Source organism: Scyliorhinus canicula, chromosome 1, assembly GCF_902713615.1.
Source record: "Scyliorhinus canicula chromosome 1, sScyCan1.1, whole genome shotgun sequence".
NCBI lineage: Eukaryota > Metazoa > Chordata > Chondrichthyes > Carcharhiniformes > Scyliorhinidae > Scyliorhinus > Scyliorhinus canicula.
In genome coordinates, this window is record NC_052146.1 from 98,266,966 (window position 1) to 98,289,531 (window position 22,566).

At 46.6% G+C, this 22,566-nt stretch overlaps 1 protein-coding gene and 1 non-coding gene across 2 annotated transcripts in view; both read left to right on the top strand.

The window, feature by feature from the left end:
- Positions 1 to 22,566, top strand: part of ppp1r8a (protein phosphatase 1, regulatory subunit 8a) — a 30,003-nt gene that overhangs the window by 3,155 nt on the left and 4,282 nt on the right. The window contains exons 2-6 of the mRNA XM_038795992.1: positions 6,638 to 6,698; positions 10,384 to 10,537; positions 12,321 to 12,538; positions 20,530 to 20,674; positions 22,359 to 22,423. Coding sequence (XP_038651920.1) covers positions 6,638 to 6,698; positions 10,384 to 10,537; positions 12,321 to 12,538; positions 20,530 to 20,674; positions 22,359 to 22,423 — 643 coding nt within the window. The remainder of the gene's footprint in view (positions 1 to 6,637; positions 6,699 to 10,383; positions 10,538 to 12,320; positions 12,539 to 20,529; positions 20,675 to 22,358; positions 22,424 to 22,566) is intronic.
- Positions 7,461 to 7,621, top strand: LOC119978758. Its single transcript, XR_005463565.1, has one exon.

A 22,566-nucleotide genomic window follows, 5' to 3' on the forward strand; every position in this document is an offset into this window, starting at 1 on the left:
CTGTGCACCCCCGCACGCTGTGCGCTCCCGGCACCCTGTGTGCCCCCCCCCCCCCCGGCCCGTTGTGTGCCCCCCCCCGGCCCGTTGTGTGCCCCCCCCCGGCCCGTTGTGTGCCCCCCCCGGCCTGTTGTGTGCCCCCCCCCGGCCCGTTGTGTGCCCCCCCCCGGCCTGTTGTGTGCCCCCCCGGCCCGTTGTGGGCCCCCCCCGGCCCGTTGTGTGCCCCCCCCGGCCCGTTGTGTGCCCCCCCCGGCCCGTTGTGTGCCCCCCCCCCCCGGCCCGTTGTGTGCCCCCCCCCCGGCCCGTTGTGTGCCCCCCCCCCGGCCCGTTGTGTGCCCCCCCCCCCCGGCCCGTTGTGTGCCCCCCCCCGGCCCGTTGTGTGCCCCCCCCCCCGGCACGTTGTGTGCCCCCCCTCCGGCACGTTGTGTGCCCCCCCCCCCCGGCACGCTGTGCGCCCCCCCCCCCCCGGCACGCTTTGGCGCTCCCGCACCCTGTGCACCCCCCCCCCCCCGGCACCTGTGCGCCCCCCCCCCAGCACGCTGTGCACCCCACCCGGCACCCTGTGCACCCCCCCCCCCCCCCCCCCCCCGACACGCTGTGCGCCCCCCCCCCCCCCCCGGCACGCTGTGCGCCCCACCCCCCGACACGCTGTGGGGCCCCCCCCCCCCGGCACGTTGTGCACCCCCCCCCGGCATGCTGTGTGCCACCCCCCGGCCGCTGTGCCCCACCCCCCGGCACGCTGTGCACCCCCCCTGCCCCGGCACACTGTGGGGCCCCACTACCGGCACTCTGTGGTGCCTCCTCCTCCCAACCGCACTCTATGGGGCCCCCTCAGCCCTCCGTGCCTCCCCGCCCCCCCGGCACTCACTGTCTCACCCCCCCAACCTGATATTGTGAGGCTGTCCCCTCTGAGTGGTCGTTTCTCCCCCCCCCCCCCCCCCCCCGCCGGCACTCTGTGTTATTTCTCCCCCCCCCCCCAACCCCACCACCACCAGCACTCTGTGGGATCGCCCCAACCCGGCACACTGTGTTGTCGTCTTCCCCCCCCCCCCCCCGGTACCCTGTGTTGTTGGCCCCCCCCCCCCCCCGGCCCTCTGTGGGGTCGTCGCCGTCCCCCCGGCACTCTGTGGGACCGCCCCCCCGGAACTCTGTGGGGCCGCCACCCCCCCTCCCCGGCACTCTGTGGGGCCGCCCCCCCCCCCCCCCCCCCCCCGGGGCACTCTGTGGGGCCCCCTCCCCCCCCCCCCCCCCCCCCCCGGCACGCAGCGGGGCCCCCTTCCACGGCCCCCCCCGCACGCTGAGAGGCTCCCTTCCCCCCGGCATTCTGTGGGGCTCCTCACTCTGTCGCATTCAGTTGCGCCCGCAGTCTGTAGTTCCCCTCCCCCTCCTTTACCGGTACTATCGGTCTTCTATCCACCCCCACCCAGCACTGTCTAACCTCTCTCCCAAAGCCCCAGCACTATCCCTGCCATCCGCACAGCCTAACATCCCACCAATCCTCTCAGCTGCTCATCTCCCCAACACTCTCTACCCTACCAGCCACTTCTATACACACACATACACCCCCCCCCCCCCCTCAGGTGTTCAGTCCTATGTGCCTCATTTCTCCCACCTCCCACTTAACCCCCCAATATTCCACATCTCCCGGTGGAGCCGAGCATTCTGCCAATCCTTCCACAGGCCCAATCGGAGTCCACCTCCCCCTTTCCCTCCTCTCCTCTGACCTGGCTCTCCTCCTCTTCAAGGGTTTAGAATGATTTGCAGTGGAAATTGGAGGTTTTTGCTATTGAACAAAATGGGGCAAAGATTTATAAGCAGATGGGCACACCCACTCCAGCATTCCGCATCACGTCTGACAGTTTTAAATCAGAATGTGTCCAGGAATTAATGGGATTTGATAGCTCTGAGCTTTGGGGCACTCTGTGGGGTCCTGTACTGATGTAAATTGTTGAAATGCAATCCCAGTCTCCAATGATAGTTTGCTGAATTGGATTATGTATTGCCAAATTTAAGCGGTGCACTTTGATTGTGCCAGATTACTGTCGAGCCGCCGTGGGACCAGTTAAAACTTCATTCAGAAAGAGAATCTCGGGTGCTGAAACTGGGTGGCACTGTTAGAATGATCACTTTTACACTATTTGCCATTCTGCTCCCTTTTTTGAGTGTTGATCATGTCCCTCTACATATTGCAGACACCTGATTGTTTAATGGAGTGCAATCATAGGTTGGCTGCAGTATTCCACAGCTGTACTCGCAAGCTTGTGATTTTCTGCTGTAGAAGATTCTGGGCTGGTGAATGCAATATCCCTTTTTTGGTCTTTGACATGGCTGACCATACCACTTCTGATGTCCAGCTCAGTTCAACTGCCCTTGCTTTCTTGCACTTCTAGCAATCCAATTGTGTAGCTAGAGCAGTGTTCTTAAAACTTTTTTTCCGGGGACCCATTTTTACCAACCGGCCAACCTTCGGGACCCAACCTGGCCGACCTTCGCGACCCACACCGGCCGATCTTCGTGACCCACGCTGGCCGACCTGCGCGACCCACCATTTTCTCTTACCTTGTTTGCTGCTGACAAAAATGGAGGAAATGATTTTGGGTCCCTTTTGCCCTTGTACACGCTCCTCCAATGGAACCTGTTGGATGAAGGTGAAGCCTTCCGGTGTCGGAAAGCATGGTGTCTCCATCTGTCCAAAGTTCTGCATATTTTTCCTGTAAATTTTTAATCAAATAACCTTCCCCCCCCCCCCCCCCCCGTACTTGTAAAAAAAAATTAGTAAAATAAATTTTTAAAATGAATAAACCCCCCCCACTTGTAAAAAAAAATGAATAAACCGCCCCCCCCAAACTTGTAAACAGAAATGAATAAAAGAAATGAAAAAATAAATGAATAAAATAAATGAATAAAAACCACTGCAAAACTTGTAAAACAAAAAGTTGCAACGGTTTAAAAAACATAGCGGCCGCACTGCGCATGCGCTCCGATGATCGGGATGGCCGGCACAGATGCGGTGGGCCAAAGGGCCATCTATGCTGTGAAGCTCTATGACCCTATGACACATTGATACCTCTTTCAATTCTTGCACTGCTTCTATGTTGATATCCAGCCCTACATGAATTGTAATTTTTCTCCTTTTTAAATATTGGGAGAAGGGGCGGCATGGTAACTGCTGACTCATGGTGCCGAGGACCCGGGTCCGATTCCATCCCCGGGTCACTGTAGTGTGGAGTTTGCACATTCTCCCCCTGTCTGCGTGGGTCTCGCCTCCACAACCTAAAAAATGCTATTACCTACAAAAAATGTAGGTAGATTGGCCACGCTAAATTGCCCCTTAATTGGAAAAAAAAATTATTTCGAAAAAAAAAGAAAAATTAAATATTGGGAAGATTAAGTCATTCACCTAAGAATTCTACCTCAGCCACGAACTCTATCCGTTCCGCAGCCATTGTCTGGGGTGTTACCTAGACTGCATCGTCAACCCGGAGCTCGGCTTCATATAAATGACTTGGAAGAAAATGTAGCGGATATGATTAGCAAGTTTGCGGGCGATACTAAGATTGCAGGAGTTGCGGATATTGATGAAGATTGTCGGAGAATACAATAGGATATAGAGGCTGCAAAGTTGGGCAGAGAAATGGCAGATGGAATTTAACCCGGACAAATGCGAGGTGAAGCATTTTGGTAGATCCAATTCAGGTGGGAGCTATAAACTAAATGGCAGAACCATCAGGAACATAGAGACACAGAGAGATCGCTCATGCAGGTCCACAGATCCTTAAAAGTGGCAGCACAGGTGGAAATGGTGGTAAAGAAAGCATTTGGCATGCTTGCTTTCATAGGACTGGGTATTGAGTATAAAAGCTCGAAAATTATGTTACAGTTATATCGAACGTTGGTTAGGCCACATTTGGAATACTGTGTCCAATTCTGGTCACCGCAATACCAGAAGGAAGTGGAGGCTTTGGAGAGAGTACAGAAAAGGTTTACCAGGACATTGCCTGGTATGGAAGGTATTAGCTATGAGGAGAGATTGAATAAACTGGGATTATTCTCCCTTGAGAGACAGAGGCTGAGGAGCAACCTAATAGAAGTTCATAAAATTATTCGGGTTATAGATAGGGTGAACAGTTGGAGGCTTTTTCCCAGGGGAAATGACAATTACAAGGGGGCACAGGTTCAAGGTGAGGGGGGAAAGGTTCAGTGGAGATGTGCAGGGGAGGTTTTTTTTTACACAGGGTGGTGGTGGCCTGGAATGCACTGCCAAGTGAGGTGGTTGAGGCAAGATATGTTAGTGATCTTTTTTTCACGGGCTTTTCACAGTAACTTCATTGAAGCCTACTTGTGACAATAAAACTATTATTATTATTTATAAATTGAGAGTTCCCAATTCATTTTTTCCAATTTAGGGGCAATTTAGCATGGCCAATCCACCTACCCTGCACATCTTTGGGATGTGGGGGCGAAACCCCGCAAACACTGGGAGAATGTGCAAATTCCACACGGATAGTGCCTCAGAGCCGGGATCGAATCTGGGACCTCGGCACAGTGAGGCTGCAGTGCTAACCCACTGTGTCACCTTGCTGCCTAACGTTAGCGACATTTTAAGACTTACCTGGATAAGCACATGAGCAGATGGGGTATAGAAGGATCAAGGTGGTTGGTCTAGATAGGACACGTGATCGGCACAGGCTTGGAGGGCTGAAGGGCCTGTTCCTGTGCTGTATTGTTGTTTGTTCTTCCAACCTCTTTTTTTTGGCAACTCACACTTAACATCACCTGTCTCCTTCATTGCATCAGCACTCTGCTGCTGACCCCTCATCATCCACTCCTGGCTGGCCTCCCATCTGTCTTCTAGGAACCTCAGCTCTTGCGAAACTCTGCCACCTGTGTTGTGTCGCTGTAATTTCAGCTGCATTAAGTACCGCTGTCCCATCATACCTGCCTTTGCTGGTCTACATCACCTCCTCGTGCTCTATTGATGAGAAAGAGAGGGGGGAGTGCCTACAGTAAATATTCCATTACTGGGATATACTTCAACATAAAACAAAAGAACATTGTTAATAGAATTATCCATGTTAACTAAGCATTACCTTTACCCAACTCTGTGGTCAGTAGATTTATTTAAAGAGGTGGTCCCAAGATCTGGTAGAAAAATTCTGAATGATGTTAAATGACTTTTTATATTAGTCGTAACTGATCATCTGATAAATCACCAGATGAGCCACCACCAGCACTTCATCCTAGTACTGTACTCCAAATGCTCTTTCTAGAAAAGCCCTTCTTCTATGGGTAGAATCTATAGTTGACCTATGTAAATATCCCAGTTCATGTATGCATAGTATGAATTTTTCATATGTTCACCATGCCGTTCTGTAGAAATTCTAGTGACAGAACTGATCTTGTTAATAAAATGCTAATATGGAAAGATATTGAATCAATCAACATCTCGAGTAAAATGTTGCCTGTGCACTGCAAATTTTAGTTATTGCAAGGCTGTCATTTTGTAGTTTGTGATGGGTTTCTTGTAAACTGTGATTTCAATTGTTCATTTCAGTCAACAAAAGGTCCTTCTGGACAAAATAAATTATTGGCAAGTTTCTAACAACCATAACTGGCACTGAATGTATGTGGATAGCAGCAATACTCTCCCGTATTTGGGGTTGTTTGAGGTTATGGTTTGTTAAGGGGGCACTTGACACAATGTAAATTTGCTCAAGATATTTATGCCCTTGTCTGCTACATTGTGAAACCTATCATAGATTGCATCTGCGAGAATTTTTTTAAAATCTCACCTCGGTACGCATGGTTGAGAATTATGGTTAAGAATGAAGTTGCTGCTGTGGTACATCCATTTTAACTCGGACTATTACCTAATCTAAATATATCCTATTGTTGCAAGAAAACTAAATCATGGCATTGTCAAGAAAGGTGAAGAGATCACAGCTTTCAGAGTCAGTACCGAGGCAGTGCTGCCTCTCGAATGAAAAATTTAACTGAAACCCATCTGCCAGGTGGATGTAAAAAGAATCTCGTGGCACATTTTAAAGAAAGGTTTTTCTGGTGTTCCGGGCAACATTTATCACCGAACCAGCACCTTAAAAAATCATGTTTTTTTCCTTTATTTCTTTGCTGTTTGTTGGAACTTGTTTTACACAAATTAGCCTCAGCATTTTCTGCATTACAACTGTGACCAACTTGAGTAGTTTGGTTGTTAACATTTAATATATCCTTGTATGAATAAATGAAAGTCTGTTTTATCCAGGAATGAAGTGGCTTCAATTATAGCATAATCTAGATTACAGGGATGCCACAATTGGGAGAGGTTGAAAGATGTAATTAGTAATAAGAAAAGCAAAATAGACAAATCTAGAATGCAAAACTGATGTTTCAAGAGAGGAGACCAATCTCTTTAGGAGATACTATTTGCACATTCGGGTCTTTCATATCATAGTTTCCTTCAAGTCCATAGTAAAGGTCTGCTCTGAGTGACTCAAATCATTAGGTATAAAAGATTTGATTGCACTCCGTGAGAATTTGATTTTGTATTTGAAGACTGTATAAGTCTACCAGTATTTTAGACAAAATGTGCTGTGACCAATATACATATAGTTACATGCTAACGAGCATTTTCTTATTTCAGGGCAGGAAAACCTCCGCCAGGACTTCATTTAGATGTTGTGAAAGGAGACAAGCTAGTAGAGGTGAACATTTTGTGTTGTATTTTCCTTTGGGAAAGAAATGTGGAAATTGACATTTCATGCTTCTTCATAATTGCTGCACAGGAATAGCAATGCAATTGTACTAATAATGAGTCTGATGGGAATGCTTGGCAAACGCGAGGGAAGAAATCAGATGCATTCATAAATGGGGTTACTGTTCAAAGCATCATTCAAGTTTGAAGTATAAATTGTGAAGCTGAATATTTTACTGTGGTTAATAAGGTGATTGAATATCTGAGGAAATGATCTACTTTTCAGCCACTTTCTTTGTAAACCAGTTTAGGTAATGCACTGGAAATTCTCTTCATGCTTAAATCCCTTTATGAGTTTGCCTCCATCGCCCTATACTTTCAAATGTCTCTCGCCTCTTATATACTCCCTCCTCCCTTGGCCTTATCATTAGTGTGTGCACCTTCAGCTGTCGAAAATCCCTGTTCTGGGATTCCCTTGCCAAAGATCTCTCTCGCTCCCTCTCCATCTCCCTCCTGTCCTTTAAGACTCTCCTTATTGGTCAGTCTTGCTCATACCTCCATTTTGTTTCGGCATCCATTTTTTGATTTTTCCTCCGTGAAGTATTTTTAGATATTTTTCAAAAGATGTTACACAAATGCAAGTTGTTAGGATCAGAGAATGTGTCATAAAAAGATTGCTCGGTTTAACATGTTTCAGCCATCTTTTTACATTTTGCGCTTTGCTGGGTTACTACAATGCATGACATTTTGTATTAAAGATCATGTAGGGGGGATGCACCAGATACTAACCTGGCTGTCAATGTCACAGCTCTGTTATAGATCTGAGACTATCTGTGACTGCTGGGTCCAAGTGGTGCTATATCAAAAAACAAACCGTGAGCATATTAGCTCAGTGTGCAGAGAAACACTGAGTTATAACTCAGAGGTACAGCACTCCTGCACTGTTAGAAATCTCTAGTTTATATTTTTTGTTAGAATTAATGACCCATAAAGTGCAGGAGTGAGGCATTTCATGGCGTATCCTGCATTGTGTTTTCTTCATTCTTCAGCTCCCAACGGTTTTTACTGGAAGTGCAGATTTGTTATTGATGAATGAGACATCTGGCACCTTGGTGAATGACCGAACTAAGGAACAATCTCTGTGTAATCTATAGACTGCCAACTAGTCAGAAGAATGTAGAACAACACATTTGTAAACATTATAAGAGTAGTTATAATAGGAGACTTTAATTACCTGAATGTAGACCAGGAGAGTGGCGGGTGAAAGGTGGAGAAGGCAAATGCTCTGAGATTGTGTCTAGTCCAACAAGAAAAAAGCACTGTTGGACGTGGTTCTTAGAAATTAGGTAGGTCAAGTATCAGCAGAGGAATATTGTTCAAAAAAAGATTGCAAGGATAGCCCCAGCAATTGCAGGCTAGTCAGTTTAATATCCGCAGTAGTTTGGTTGTTTAAATCAGTAGTGGGCAAGCTTCTAGAAGCAATTGTTCAGGATAGAATTAGTAGTCACATGAAAAAATATGGGTTGATTAGGAACAGCCAGCTTGGATTTCTAAAGGAGAAATCGTGTTTAACTAACTTGCTGGTGTTTTTTTGAGAAGGTCGATGAGAGTAATGCTATTGATGTTATATGCATGGACTTACAGAAGGCATTCAATACAGTGCCACACAAACGTGAGAAATGTTATAGTTCATGGAATAAAAGGGACAGCAATGTGAATACACAATTGGCTTAATAACAGGAAACAGACTGTAATGGTCGATGTATTTTTTGGACTAGGGGAAGGTTTGTAGTAGAGTTCCCCATGGGTTGGTATTGGAACTCAACAGAGTAATAATGATCTAGTTCTTGGTGTGCAGGGGTCAGTTTCAAATTTTGCGGATAACACAAGGACATAGACAAGTTGATGGAGTGGGCAAATAGGTGGCAGCTGAAATTCAATGTGGAGAAGTGAGAGGTGATGCATTTTGTTAGCAAGAACATGGAGACATCTGGGGCTGGTTTAGCACACTGGGCTAAATTGCTGGCTTGTTAAGCGAAACAAGGCCAATAGAGCTGGTTCAATTCCCGTACCAGCCTCCTCGAACAGGCGCCAGAATGTGGCGACTAGGGGCTTTTCACAGTAACTTCATTGAAGCCTACTTGTGACAATGAGCGGTTATTATTCTAAGGAATCAAATTCTTAAAGGAGTGCTGGATCAGAGAGATCTGGGTGTATACATACACAGATCATTGAAGGTGACAGGATAGGTGGAGAGAACAGTTAATAAAACATATAATATTCTTGGCTTTATTAATAGGGGCATAGAGTAAAAGAGCAAAAAGGTTATACTGAACTTATATAAAGCATTAGTTGGACCTCAGCTAGAATATTGTGAGCAGTTCTGGGTGCCACACTATAGGGAGGATGTGAACAAATTGGAAAGAGTGCAGGAGAGGTTTACAAGAATAGTTCCAGGGATGAGAAGCTTCAGTTGTGGGGATAGATTGGAGAGGTTGGGACTGTTCTACTTGGAAAGAAGGCGGCTGAGAGAAGATTTGATAGCGTTGTACAAAATCTTGAGGAGGCTGAACAAAATAGATAGGAAGAAACTGTTCTAATTGAAAAAGGATCAAGAACAAGTGGGCATAGATTTAGATTTAGTTGCAAAAGAAGCAAGTGTGATGTGAAAAAAAGCCTTTTCACACAATGAGTGATTCTGGCCTAGAATCCGCTGCCTGGAAGTGTGGTGGAGGCAGGTTCAATCAAGGCATTCAGGAGTGCATTGGATGATCATTTGAGTAGAAACAATGTGTAGCAGTCTGGGGAAAAGGCAGGGGAACGGCACTTAGTTGTGGTGCTCGTTTGGAGAGCTGGTGCAGACACAATGGGCTAAATGGCAGCCTCCTGTGCCGTAAGAATTCTGTGATTTTGATTGAAACAATAATCTTATATCCTTAACCAATGAAATTTAAGGATGGAGAAAGAAACAGAATGAACAACAGTGAAGAACCTATGGAGAGTTAAAGTCAAATTAAATAGAGAAAGAAAGATGAGATTAAAAGTGGTAAGAAAAAGACCAAGGAAAAAACAAGAAAAAATACAAAGATTTAAAATTTAAAAATCTCTAGGCACAATTTACTGCCAGCTGGAGAGAGACTCCACAATTTCAGTTGTTTCCTTTTGGGTCCCCAAGGTTGAATTATATTGCAGGAATATAAATTAGTAATCGTCCTCGCATCATCAAATAGCAGTCATAACTTTCTACAGTGGGTTTCATTCACATTTAAGATTCAAAACCAGCCATGTCTTGATTTTGGGATGATTGTTGATGAGGTCCCATTGCTGCAAAGTTAATGACAGAGCAGAACAAATCATCTGCCAATTTGTGGCGACTCGCAACTCATGACATAGCTCTTCCTTGCCGCTAATTGCTGATTTTTTTAACATGCTAATGTTTTCCTAAATTGCCAATACATTTGTATTAGAAAATACCTTGAGGCTTAAAAACTGTTGTACTTGAAGAATGCAGAGGTTGTCAACTTTTATTAATTCTCTGCCAGCAACTCTCATCTGTCTTTGAACAAAGAGTTTTAATATTTTGTCACTTGTTACCGTGGTATTGCTTTTCTGACTTTACTGTTGTGAACTGAATTAGTAATGGAAAACAGTTAAATAATACAAATCATAATTATAAATTGGTACTTTTTCTCTAGAAACTCATCATTGATGAGAAAAAATACTACCTCTTTGGAAGAAACCCTGACATTTGTGATTTTACCATTGACCATCAGTCATGTTCGAGAGTCCACGCTGCATTGGTCTATCACAAGCATTTGAAAAGAGTTTTCATCATAGATCTGAACAGCAGTAAGTGCTATATATTGTGTGATGCAAGTATTTTATGGAAAATGTTTGCCGAGGTCGGGTTTAAGGAACACGTGTGAGGCTACGTTAAATGACAAGGTAACGGTGGGCCTCAGTGATTCTCGTTTGTTTATTGATGAGATCAACAAAATAAATAAGATTTCAGAAGTTCACCACTCTTTCTCCGCATTTTAAATGTCAGCAAATCATGGTTGCCTGCCTCTAAACATATGACAACATCATTGGCATTTATAGTTCTGAGCTCAGTGATGTAAACCATGGTTAAAATAGGATTATTTGTTATGAATTTGGAATCCAAACTCCGGATCAATTAACTGCTAACTTCAAGCCTCTTGTAAATGGATACAGGTAAATGATAGAGGAACTGAACTTTGGCGTAGAAGTCTTGTGTTCGCATGGGAAGCATTTGCAGGGCTAGAGTAAAAGCCGGGAGTGGGACTAATTACATAACTCTTTCAAAAGTCCAGCACAGATTTGATTGGCTGAATGGTCTTCTCCTGTGTAATGTAACTCTGTAACCCTGCTTTTTAGAATTGCAAAACTTGTGCTTTTGACAATTTCTTTGAGCTCTGCTCCCACTAAAAGTTGGTTTCCAGACAGTGGTTTTGTAATATTGGCTTCAAACCTTGATTACTAAGGAAAAAGACTAGATTTTCTGTTTCTGATGTAGGTTATTAAGAACAATTTTCATTTGCAAGTAGTGCTCTCAAACTGGCTAAAGTTTGAGCAAAAGATCACTAGTAAATATTCATTCCCAGAATGTCCACTGGTTCTCCTTTATAAACATATTGAGCTGTGTTTCCCCCGCCATACCCAACCACTTTGTCACTTTAAATAATTTTGAACATTGTCTTTGTGGTGATATCTTAGGATCCTGTAGTTTAAGATGCGTTGCCTGCTTTTCCTTGCACAGGGTTCACATTAGGTATTTTCCTTGTTGCGATACCTTGAGGGTTTGGAATTTTGGCATATGTTGCTTGTTTGTTTTTCATGAGTTGTATAGTCACTTTTCAATCAGACAATATATTTGTGCTGATGAATGTGTGTTGTCAGGGCTGGTTGCTTTGTATCACAGTATTAGTTCCTACAACCCATCTGTTCCTGAAATTGTTGGTTTCAACCTCAACACAATTGCATATCTCTTTTACTGCTACTTTTCTTTTAATTCTTTCACGTGATGTGGACGTCATTAACTAGGCAGCATTTATTGCTCATCCCCAAAAAATGTATTACAATACGTTTTTTTCTTTCTTCCTATCATAATTGACTTGATATAGTAATGTTTCTAAATTGGTATATTAAGGAGGTGGATAAATAGGGTGACATAAAATCTTTGAAGCTGGCACAGTCAAAGGTAAAAGTTTATGCTGAAGGATGCTGTGCTTTAAATTGCTTCTGTGTTAAACTAACCAGCACGGTAGCACAGTGGGTAGCACTGTTGCTTCACAGCTACAGTCCCAGGTTCGATTCCGGGCTTGGGTCACTGTCTGTGTGGAATCTGCACGTTCTCCCCGTGTCTGCGTGGATTTCCTCTGGGCACTCTGGTTTCCTCCCACAAGTCCCGAAAGACGCGCTGTTAGGTAATTTGGACCTGAATTCTCCCTCTGTACCGCAAAGGCGGCAGAATGTGGCGACGAGGGGCTTTTCACAGTAACTTCATTGCAGTGTTAATGTAAGCTTGCTTGTGACAATTAAGATTATTATTATTACTTCGCATCAATTATTTAATTGGCTTACTTAGCTAAGTGAGTAATTACTCTTGCAGCTCATGGTACGTACCTGGGACATCTTCGCTTGGAGCCCCACAAACCACAGCAGGTTCCCATAGATTCCACGTTGTCATTTGGTGCCTCAACGCGAGCGTACACGCTACGGGAAAAACCACAGACAATGCCATCCGCCATCAAGGGTGATGAAAATGCAGCGGAAGATGATGAACTGAAGGGATTGCTGGGTTTGCCTGAAGAGGAGACAGAACTAGATGTAAGTGCAGGTTTACATAAACATCTGGATCAATTTATGCTGAGCTACATAGTTGAAGGAAGTACATTAAAAATTCATACAACCATCGACCAGGTTTTTGTGGGAGCGAGTGTAGTTATAGATTTTTAAAAATATATATACCTAGTTTGGTGACATTGGTTTGATATTATTGTGTAGTGCTGAATATTAATAGCTATGATGAAGACCGGAACTTTTTTATTTTTACACTTTTTAAAAAAAAAATTTAGAGTACTTTTTTTCCAAGTTCACCAATTGCCAATCCACCAAGCCTGCAAATCTTTGGGTTGTAGTGGGTGAGACCCACGCAGACATGGGAAGAATGTGCAAACTCCATACAGGCAGTGACCCGGGCCTGGGATCGAACCCAGGTCCTCACCGCCATGAGGCAGCAGTGCTAACCACTGTGCCACCCAGATCCTCAACTTTGTAACCTATTTCAAACGCTATAGTAGAATGTCATAAAACTGTCACTCTAAATGTACAATTTTGTCTACCAACCTGATCTTCAACCTATTTTTAAAAACATCAGCCAGTTTCTTTATCTTTGTATTTCCTAACCTGTCAGAGAGAGGGGAATTTTTTTTTAATGGTAGGGGATTGTGCACCAGCTCAACAGCAGCAACTCTGTACACCTGGCAAAATTATTCACAACACATAAGTAGGCGACTGTTTGCGGGGGTGTGGGGGGAGAAGGGGGGGTGGGGATTGGGGAGGCATACATTCGGGGGCCGGGGAGATAATTACAGTGGGCGATCCTTGGCTGATTTTCGTGTTGTTGACGCATGCTTCTCCCGGACGGATCTCGCTGCCGTCTCGCGCTCGCCTCCGCTTCTGCCGCTCCTCCCGTCTTCCGTCTTTATTTTCCTCGTTCCCTGCTCCAGGAGATGTCATGCTCGTTTTGGTACCCGGGCCTTCCTTCCGGCTCTTATTTCCCTGCCTCTCCCCCCACCTCGCTGGTTCTCCACTCTTGTTCCACATCTCGCCCCCCCCCCCCCCCCCCTCAGTTCGCCTTTCATTCCTCAGGTCTAGCTGCCACGCCCCCCCCCCTGTGGTTCACCTTTCTTTCCTCAGGTTTTGCTGCCCCCCCCCCCCCCCCCCCCCCCCCGGTCTATCTCTCCCTTTCATGCCTTGGCTACTTTCCCCTGATTCTTGACTACTTTCCCCTAGTTCTTGGCTACCTGGCTATTCTTCCTCTTGTTCGTTGGCCACAAACAGGTCCCGGAACAGTCGCGTGAATGGCTCCCACGTTCTGTGGAAGCCGTCGTCTGACCCTCGGATGGCGAATTTGATTTTCTCCATTTGGAGAGATTCTGAGAGGTCGGACAGCCAGCCTGCAGCTTTGGGTGGTGCTCCTGACCTCCAGCCAAACAGGATTCTACGGCGGGCGATCAGGGAGGCAAAGGCAAGGGCGTCTGCCCTCCTCCCCAGGAATAGATCTGGCTGGTCTGAGGCCCCGAAGACCGCCACTTTCGGTCACGGCTCCACCCTCACCCCCACCACTTTAGACATTGCCTCAAAGAAGACTGTCCAGTACTCCACAAGTCTGGGGCAAGACCAGAACATGTGGGCGTGGTTGGCCGGGCCTACTTGGCACCGTTCACATCTATCCTCCACCTCCGGGAAGAACCTACTCATACGGGTTCTTGTTAAGTGGGCTCTATGGGGCAGCACGGTGACACAGTGGTTAGCATTGCTGCCTATGGCGCTGAGGACCCGTGTTCGAATCCCAGCTCTGGGTCACTGCCCGTGAGGAGTTTGCACATTCTCCCCGTGTCTGCGTGGGTTTCACTCCCACAACCCAAAAGATGTGCAGGATAGGTGGATTGGCCACGCTAAATTGCCCCTTAATTGGAAAAAATAATTGGGTACTCCAAATTTTTTAAAAAAGTGGGCTCTATGTACCACTTTTAGCTGCGTCAGGCTGAGCCTTGCGCACGTGGCGGTGGAGTTGACCTTATGCAGTACTTTGCTCCAGAGTCCCCACCCTATCTCAATCCCCAGGTCGTCCTCCCATTTCTTTCTTGTTGCGTCCAGTATGGTGTCGGTCCTTTCTATCAGTCGGTCATACATGTCACTACAGTTTCCTTTGTCTAGTATGCTTGCGTCCAATACTTCTTCCAATAGTGTCTGTCGTGGCGGTTGTGGGTACGTCCTTGTCACCTTTCGTAGGAAGTTTTTAAGCTGCAGATACCTTGGCTCGTTCCCCCTGGCTAGCTGAAATTTCTCTGTCAGTTCGTCCAGTGTTGCAATCCTGCCGTCCGTGTATAGGTCCCTGACTGTCAATGTCCCTCCGTCCTGCCCCACCTTTTGAAGGTGGCGTCAGTCAGTGCTGGTGTGAACCTATGGTTGCTGCAGATGGGAGCTTTGTCCGACATTTTGGTCAGGCCAAATTGCTGCCGCAGTTGGTTCCAGGATTGGAGGGTGGCTATCACCACCGGGCTGCTGGAGTGTTTTTTGGGTGGGGATGGGAGTGCTGCCGTGGCGAGGGCCCGGTGGGAGGTCCCCACGCAGGAGGCCTCCTCCGCGCGCACCCACTCGACTTCTGGCTCCTTGATCCATCTCCTTATTCACTCGGCCTTCGCCGCCCAGTGGTAGAATTGTAGGTTTGGGAGGGCTAGCCCCCCCCCCCGGATTTTGTTTTTTGTAGGACCTTCTTTGGGATCCTAGCATCCCCCCCCCCATACGAACGCCATGATTAGTTTGTCCAGCGCTTTGAAAAAGGCCTTGGGGATGTAGATCGGAATGGATCTAAACAGGAAGAGGAACCTGGGCAGGACATTCATTTTGATCGTCTGGACTCTCCCCGCGAGGGAGAGTGGCCGTGTGTTCCATCTTTGCAGGTCCTTTTTTACTTCCTCCGTCAGACTGGTGAGGTTCCATTTGTGGATCCCTTTCCAGTCATGGGCTATTTGGATCCCCAGGTAGTGGAATTTGTGTCGGCCTTGTTTAAACGGCAGCCCCTTTAGTGCTGCCCCCCCTACTTGCGGGTGTACTGGGAAGATCTTGATTTTGCTCATGTTGGGTTTGTAGCCCGAGAAGGCTCCAAACTCTTTCAGGAGCGCGATGATTCAGTTCATGCTGCTCTTGTGGGTCCGAAATGGAGAGGAGCAGGTCATCTGCACAGAGTGAGACTCTGTGCTCTCTGCCTCCCCTTCGGATCCCCCTTCAGCTTTTTGCTGCTCTGAGTGCGATTGCTAGTGGTTCGATCGCTAGGGCGAACAGCAGCGGGGACAGTGGGCATCCTTGTCTGGTGCCCCTGTGCAGTTGGAAGTATTGGGAGTTGGTATTGTTGGTCCGTACGCTCGCCATGGGAGTGTTGTATAGGAGCTTTACCCATGAGGTGAACCCGGTTCCAGGCCTGAACCGCTCCAGTACCTCTATGAGGTATTTCCATTCGACTCTGTCAAAGGCCTTTTCTGCATCTAGGGAGACGATCACCTCTTGTGTTCTCTCCCCGGAGGGGGTCATTATCATGTTCAGCAGGCGCCTGATGTTCGAGGTTAGCTGTCTACCTTTGACGAAGCCCGTCTGGTCCTCTGTGACCACCTCAGGTACACAGTCTTCTAGCCTTTTGGCTAGGATTCTGGCCAGTATTTTGGCGTCTGCGTTCAGCAGTGAGATGGGTCTGTATGACCCACATTCCATTGGGTCTTTGTCTTTCTTAGGTATCAGCGAGATTGAGGCCTGTGCTAGCGTGGGTGGCAGTGTGCCCCTAGCTAGCGAGTCTGTGAAGAGAGAGGGGAATTTGATGGTATAGTCTTACAATCATGGGAACCGAATTGGAATGTGTTTGACAATCCATTCTAGAAGGGGAGCTATACTTTTTATTGCTAAATGTTTTATTATTTCAAGTAAATCCGCATTAAAGAACAAATACATAAAGGTACAATACATGAATAACACAATCAAGAATTATCAATCCCAATAAACTCAACCCTTCAACGTTTAACTTAAAAAAAGACCTATAAACTCCCTAACAGTCGAGAGTGACTAACTCGCTGAAAAAGGAAATGAATAGCTGCCATATCGAGTAGAACCCTTCTACCGACCTCCTTATGGTGTACTTAACCTTCTCTAGATATAGGAACTCCCTTGGATCACCCAAACAGGCCAAGGCACTGGGTGGAGTAGGATACCTCCATCCCAGCTGAACTGGCCTCTGGGCTGTCAATGAGGCAAAGGCGAGGACACCCGCCTTCACCCCCATCTGCCGCACCAGTGAGTCCGAAACCCCCAAAATGGCCACCACCGGGCAAGGCTCCAGCTTGATATCAAGAATCTCTGACATGGTGTTGAAGAAGGAGATCCAGAAATCTACATGCTGAGGACACGATCAGAATAATATTATTTGCTGGTCCCCAAGAACAACGTTCACATCTATCCCCCACTCCTGAGAAAAAAACACACATCCGCGTCTTGGTCAGATGTGCCCTGTGCACTACCTTGAACCGAATCAACCTGAGCCTAGCGCAGGAGGAGGTTGAGTTGACCCTGTCAAGAGCCTCACTTCACCCCCCCCCCTTCCCTATCAAAAGCCAGTCCCAGCTCACCCTCTTACTTCTTCACCTCATCCAACAGAGCTTGCTCCGCTGACTGGATCTGACCATAAATGTCCAAAATCTTTCCCTCACCCACCTTGGCCAGAGATAAGATCCTATTCGGGGAAGGCGATGGTGCCAAGGGAAATTAAGAGATCTCCGTATGCAAGAAATCGTGCATCTGGAAATAACTGAATAAATTAGATCTCAGGAGTTGGCATCCAACAACTTCTCAAATCTGACAAACCTACCCTCCTCAAACAGGTTCCCAAACCTTACCAGCCCCTCCTTCCGCCGTGACCTGAACTTCGAATCTAAACGGGGGGGTGGGGATGTCTGTTTAACTGAAGAAAGCTATTGTTTTGTTGTTTCTAACAAAGATGATTTGGGGAGACACTGAAAAATAAATATAACCTCGGAAGGACATTAATTTTACCCATCTGAACCCTGCCTGCCAAGGACAGGGGGATGTTATCCCATTTCTGCAAATCAGTTCTAACCCCATTAACGAGCTTAGCATAATTTAATTTTTGAAGCGAGCCTCGATAGTGGGCCACCTAGATTCCCAGATAACGAAAGCTAGATCTGGCAAGACGAAAAGGCAACTTCCTCAGATCGGCTCCCCTCGCTGCGGGATTCACCAGAAAATATTCGCTGTTATCCAAATTGAACTTGTACCCCAAGAAGGAGGCAATATCTCATCCATGGTGGAGACTGGGTCCATGATATAAAGGAGCAGATCATATGCATACAAGAACACCTTATGCTCCCTCCCTGCCTCCCCGCTTTATCCCCATCCACTCAGTGGAAGATCTTAACGCTATGGCCAGTGGTTCAATTGCTAAAGCAAACAGAAACCGAGACAATGGACAACCCTGCCTCGATACCCCTGTTCAACTGAAAGTAACCTGAGCTCAAGTCGTTTGTGCGAACACCAGCGGTTGTAGCCCTATACAACAAACGAATCCAAGATATAAACTTGGGCCCGAAACCAAACCTCCCAAGAATCTCGATTAGATCCCCACACTCTACTAAACGCTTTTTCGGTGTCCATTGCAAGTATCGTCTCTGGATCGGGCGAAGGAGAAGGTGAAAGGACAATATTTAATAATAGACGTATATTGGCCAACAGCTGCCGACCCTTGACAAAACCGGTCTGTTCTTCCAAAATTGGCCCTGGAAGTCAGGACTTCCCAACAGCAGAGCCAACACTTTAGCCAGCAATTTAGCATTAGCATTCAACAACGAGATAGGCCGAAACGACCCACATTCTGTAGGGTCCTTGTCCTTCTTCAAAATCAGGGAAAAATAGACTGCGTCATTGTAACCGGCAATACCCCCCGGGACAAGGAATCATCAAAAATGTCCAATAACAATGTCCCGCAAATTTCTTGTAGAACTCGATGGGAAATCCATCTGGACCCGGAACTTTACCCGACTGCATTTCATAACATCCTTGGGGCCTAATGGGAATTCCAACTCCTCCCTTCTCTCCCTCTCCGCCGGTAAGGACAGCCCTTCCAAAAGCTGCATCAGGGGCAACCTCTCCTCCGGATGCTCCGACCTGGACAGACTTCGATAAAAAGGCTTCGAATGTAGCATTAACCTTCAATGGGTGGAAACTAACCTGCCACCCGAGTCCCTTACCTGCACAATCTCACAGAAGGCAGCCTGTGCCTCAGTTGGTGCGCTAAAAGGTGGCTGGCCTTCACCCATGTTCATAGAATGCCCCCCTCGAGTGACGCAGCTGGCTCACCATCTTACCCGTTGAGAGTAGCTCAAATTGCGTCTGCAACATTTTCCTACTCGCCAGCAACTCTGGTGTAGGGGCAAATGAGTACTGGAAATCCATACCTAGGAAGAAATCCACCAGTTGCTGCAGCTCCACCCTCCCAGTCCTTTCCTTGTGTGACTTGTAGGAAATTATCTCTCCCCTAATGACCGCCCTAAGGGCCTCCCACAACATAGAAGGTGAGATAGACTCACTCTTGTTGAATGTAATGTACTTGCCAATGGTGGAGGCTATGCGCTCACAAATCCTTTGACTGCCAACAACGCCGTGTCCAACCTCCATGGCGGGCGTTGAGAAGGATCCAGGTCTAACAGCAAATCCACAAAGTATGGGACATGATCTGAGATAACAACTGCGAGTAACCTGCCCTCTTTACACCAAGAAGGAGAGACCACCCTGCCCGGAGTGAAGACAAATAAATAGCCTTAACAACCAGCTTTCCTGCCCCCCCAGCCCACGTCCAACTTTAATAAACAAAGAAAAATCACCCATCTCACACAAGAAGAAGAAAAAACTGGTACAAGAAACTCCAACAAGTCCTCATAACCACATGCCCTCCCCAATAACACCAAGCCCCCATACAAATTAGAATGAACTCATCCCCAGCCCATGCTTCCTAATCAGCCTCCTCTGGCACATCGAAATAAGTCATACATCATACATCACTCGGAGGTGTACAGGGTATACCAGCTCAAACCGAACTCCACTCTTCTATAACACGGCCGTGGCCTTGTTAAATGCTGCCCGCCCTTTAGCCAGCTCCGTCCCATATCTTAATAGATCCACCTCAGGACTCACTCCTTCTCCTGATAGCTATGGCTGCCTAAAGTGGACTAGATCCAGCTCGAGAGGGGACGTCAATTCAACCCCCCCCCCCCCCCCCCCCCAACCATCTTCCCAAACATCTTCGATATATAGTCAGTCGGATTTGGACCCTCCACTCCCTACAATTCTACGTTATGTCTCTTGGAGTGACTCTCAAGATCATCCACCTTGGCATTCAATGTTTTAATATCACCACCAGCCAACATTGTCTCATTGGAGGCTGAGATAGCAATCTGATCGCTTTGCTTCGATAGAGCAGCCTCCACACCCTGTAACACTGCGCCTTTACTGTTTCCTCCGTCTTCACCAGCACCAATCGAATGCGAGCCAGGGCTACTTCTATTGAATTGTGGAGGTTCTCTGAGACAGCCTGGCGCTGTTTCTTAAATTCTGTTGCCAAGATGCCTGTAAGCATCTCGGTCGTCAGTGAAGTGACCTGAGTCGCGGCAGCAGCCTCCGTCATTTTCTCAGCAGAAGAGCTTCGAAAGGCTTCCACATCCAATGGCAACTCTTTACTTGCTGGCTTCTTTGACCTGGACCTTCTGGGTATTTCTCTTGTGTGGGGGCCTTATCCCATCGGATTCGTTGAGTTTTAACCAAACACTCCCGTAAAACTGGGCAATAAAGGCTAAAATATAAAGTGCCCGGGCGGGAGCCACCTCGTATGCGACTACTCCCTATATGCCACCACCGGAGGTTCCTGTGGGAGCAATATTTTTATCAGTTTACTGGTCAAGCATTTTGATATGAAGACTGATGTAGCAAGTTAAAGTGAAAAGATGCATCTGTGAAATGTTATCCTTCCCTCCCCTTAGAATTTGACCGAATTTAACACCGCTCATAACAAAAGAATATCTACACTGGCAATTGAAGAAGGAAATCTGGAGATCCAGAGGCCAAAACGTAAAAGAAAGAGCTACCGAGTATCATTCAGTGATGATGAAGAGATCATAAATCCAGGTATGACCATCTTTAAACTTCATGTAAATTTTTAATTTGAAATAATGATTTGCAACTTGCAAATTTGGCAAATGGTCTTCACAGCCTTCGGTGCTGAGCAAGGTGGGTGCTCTGAATGTGATTACATAGAATTTACAGTTCAGAAGGAGGCCATTCGTCCCATCGAGTCTGCACCGGCTCTTGGAAAGAGCACCCTACCCCCTATCCAAGGTCAACACCTCCACCCTATCCCCATTACCCAGTAACCCCACCCAACACTAAGGGCAATTTTGGATACTAAGGGCAATTTATCATGGCCAATCCACCTAACCCGCACATCTTTGGACTGTGGGAGGAAACCGGAGCACCCGGAGGAAACCCACCCACACACGGGGAAGATGTGCAGACTCCCCACAGACAGTGACCCAAGCCGGAATCGAACCTGGGACCCTGGAGCTGTGAAGCGATTGTGCTATCCACAAGGCTACTGTGATGTACTGTGTCAGGTCATTCTGCCATTGCCATAGAAGTAAAGTTGCCATAGTCCCTGATGTTCCCGTAGACCCCTTTCCCCTTGAAGGGGAGAGATGACTGGTGGTGATTTAACATGAGGATCACCACACCTCAGGCGAGGAGCAAAGTTGGGAATGTGGGGACATCATGAATAACTTCAGCCAGTACGGGAACTGAACCCATGCTGATGGCCTTGTTCTGCATCACAAACCAGCTGTCCAGCCAACTGAGCTAAACCAGCCCTCTCAAGTTAAAAGTCTAATGATGACCATGATGATTATTGGAAAAACCCTAATATTCTTTAGTGAAGGAAATCTGCCATCCTTACCTGGTCTGGCCTACATGAAACTCCAGATAGACAACAATGTGCTAGACTCTTAACTGCACTCTGAAATGGCTGAACAAGTCATTCAGTTCAAGTGCAATTAGGGATGGGCAACAAATGTTGGTCTTGCCAGCGATGCCCACATCCCTTGAACAAATAAAATCTTTGTGAACTACTTTAAAGGAAATCCTTCGTATTCAAATACCATATTTTGGAATCAGGCAAAATTCTAGACTTGCAAGCTGCTATTTTTTTCTTGTAATTCAAAAATTGCATGAATATCGATGTAGTCCGGCAATTGTATAGTTGTTTGAACAAGCACATCTGGAAATAATGACGCATTTCACGAAAGTAATGTGTACGTGGAGGTGCAGAAATGACAGCACCACTGAAAGATCATGCTCATGAGACGAAAATAACTTGGCTGAATGGTGACCTGTGAGTCAGAAGATTGAGTTTAAGCCCAACATCTCAGTACAGCCCTGAGGGAGTGCTGCACTGTCAGATGTTCCTGGTTTGTTTTGTGGCGGGGGGGGGGAACACAACGTCAAACTGAAGTCATGCTTGCCTGTTCGAGTGGATGTAAAGTTCCTGTGGCACAATTCAAAGAAGATCAAGGAATTTTTCTGCCCTCCGTGCCAGCATTTGTCCTCCAACCAAAAACTACATTAACCAGTCATTCTCATTGTGGTTTTGCAGAACAAATTGACTGCCACATTTTCCTACAAAACCAAGTGACTACATTTGAAAAGTAATTAATTATCTGTGAGCACCCTCTTGTCAGGCCTGAGCTCTGAAATATGCTAAATAAATGCAATTTTTTAATGTGGTAATGGTGGTGGTAATTTTCAACCATTCCCTTTTCAGAGGATGTTGACCCTTCAGTTGGCCGCTTCAGAAATATGGTTCAGACAGCAGTGGTACCACTCAAGGTAAACAAAGTCAACCTTTTTTGTTATTTATATTGGGCAGTTTTAATTAGCTTCAATTTTTAATAAACTTATTGCAGATAACGCTCCAGACAAGATAACATTTACTGCCTCTTTGCAAAGTATGGGAAACTTTAAATTAAAAA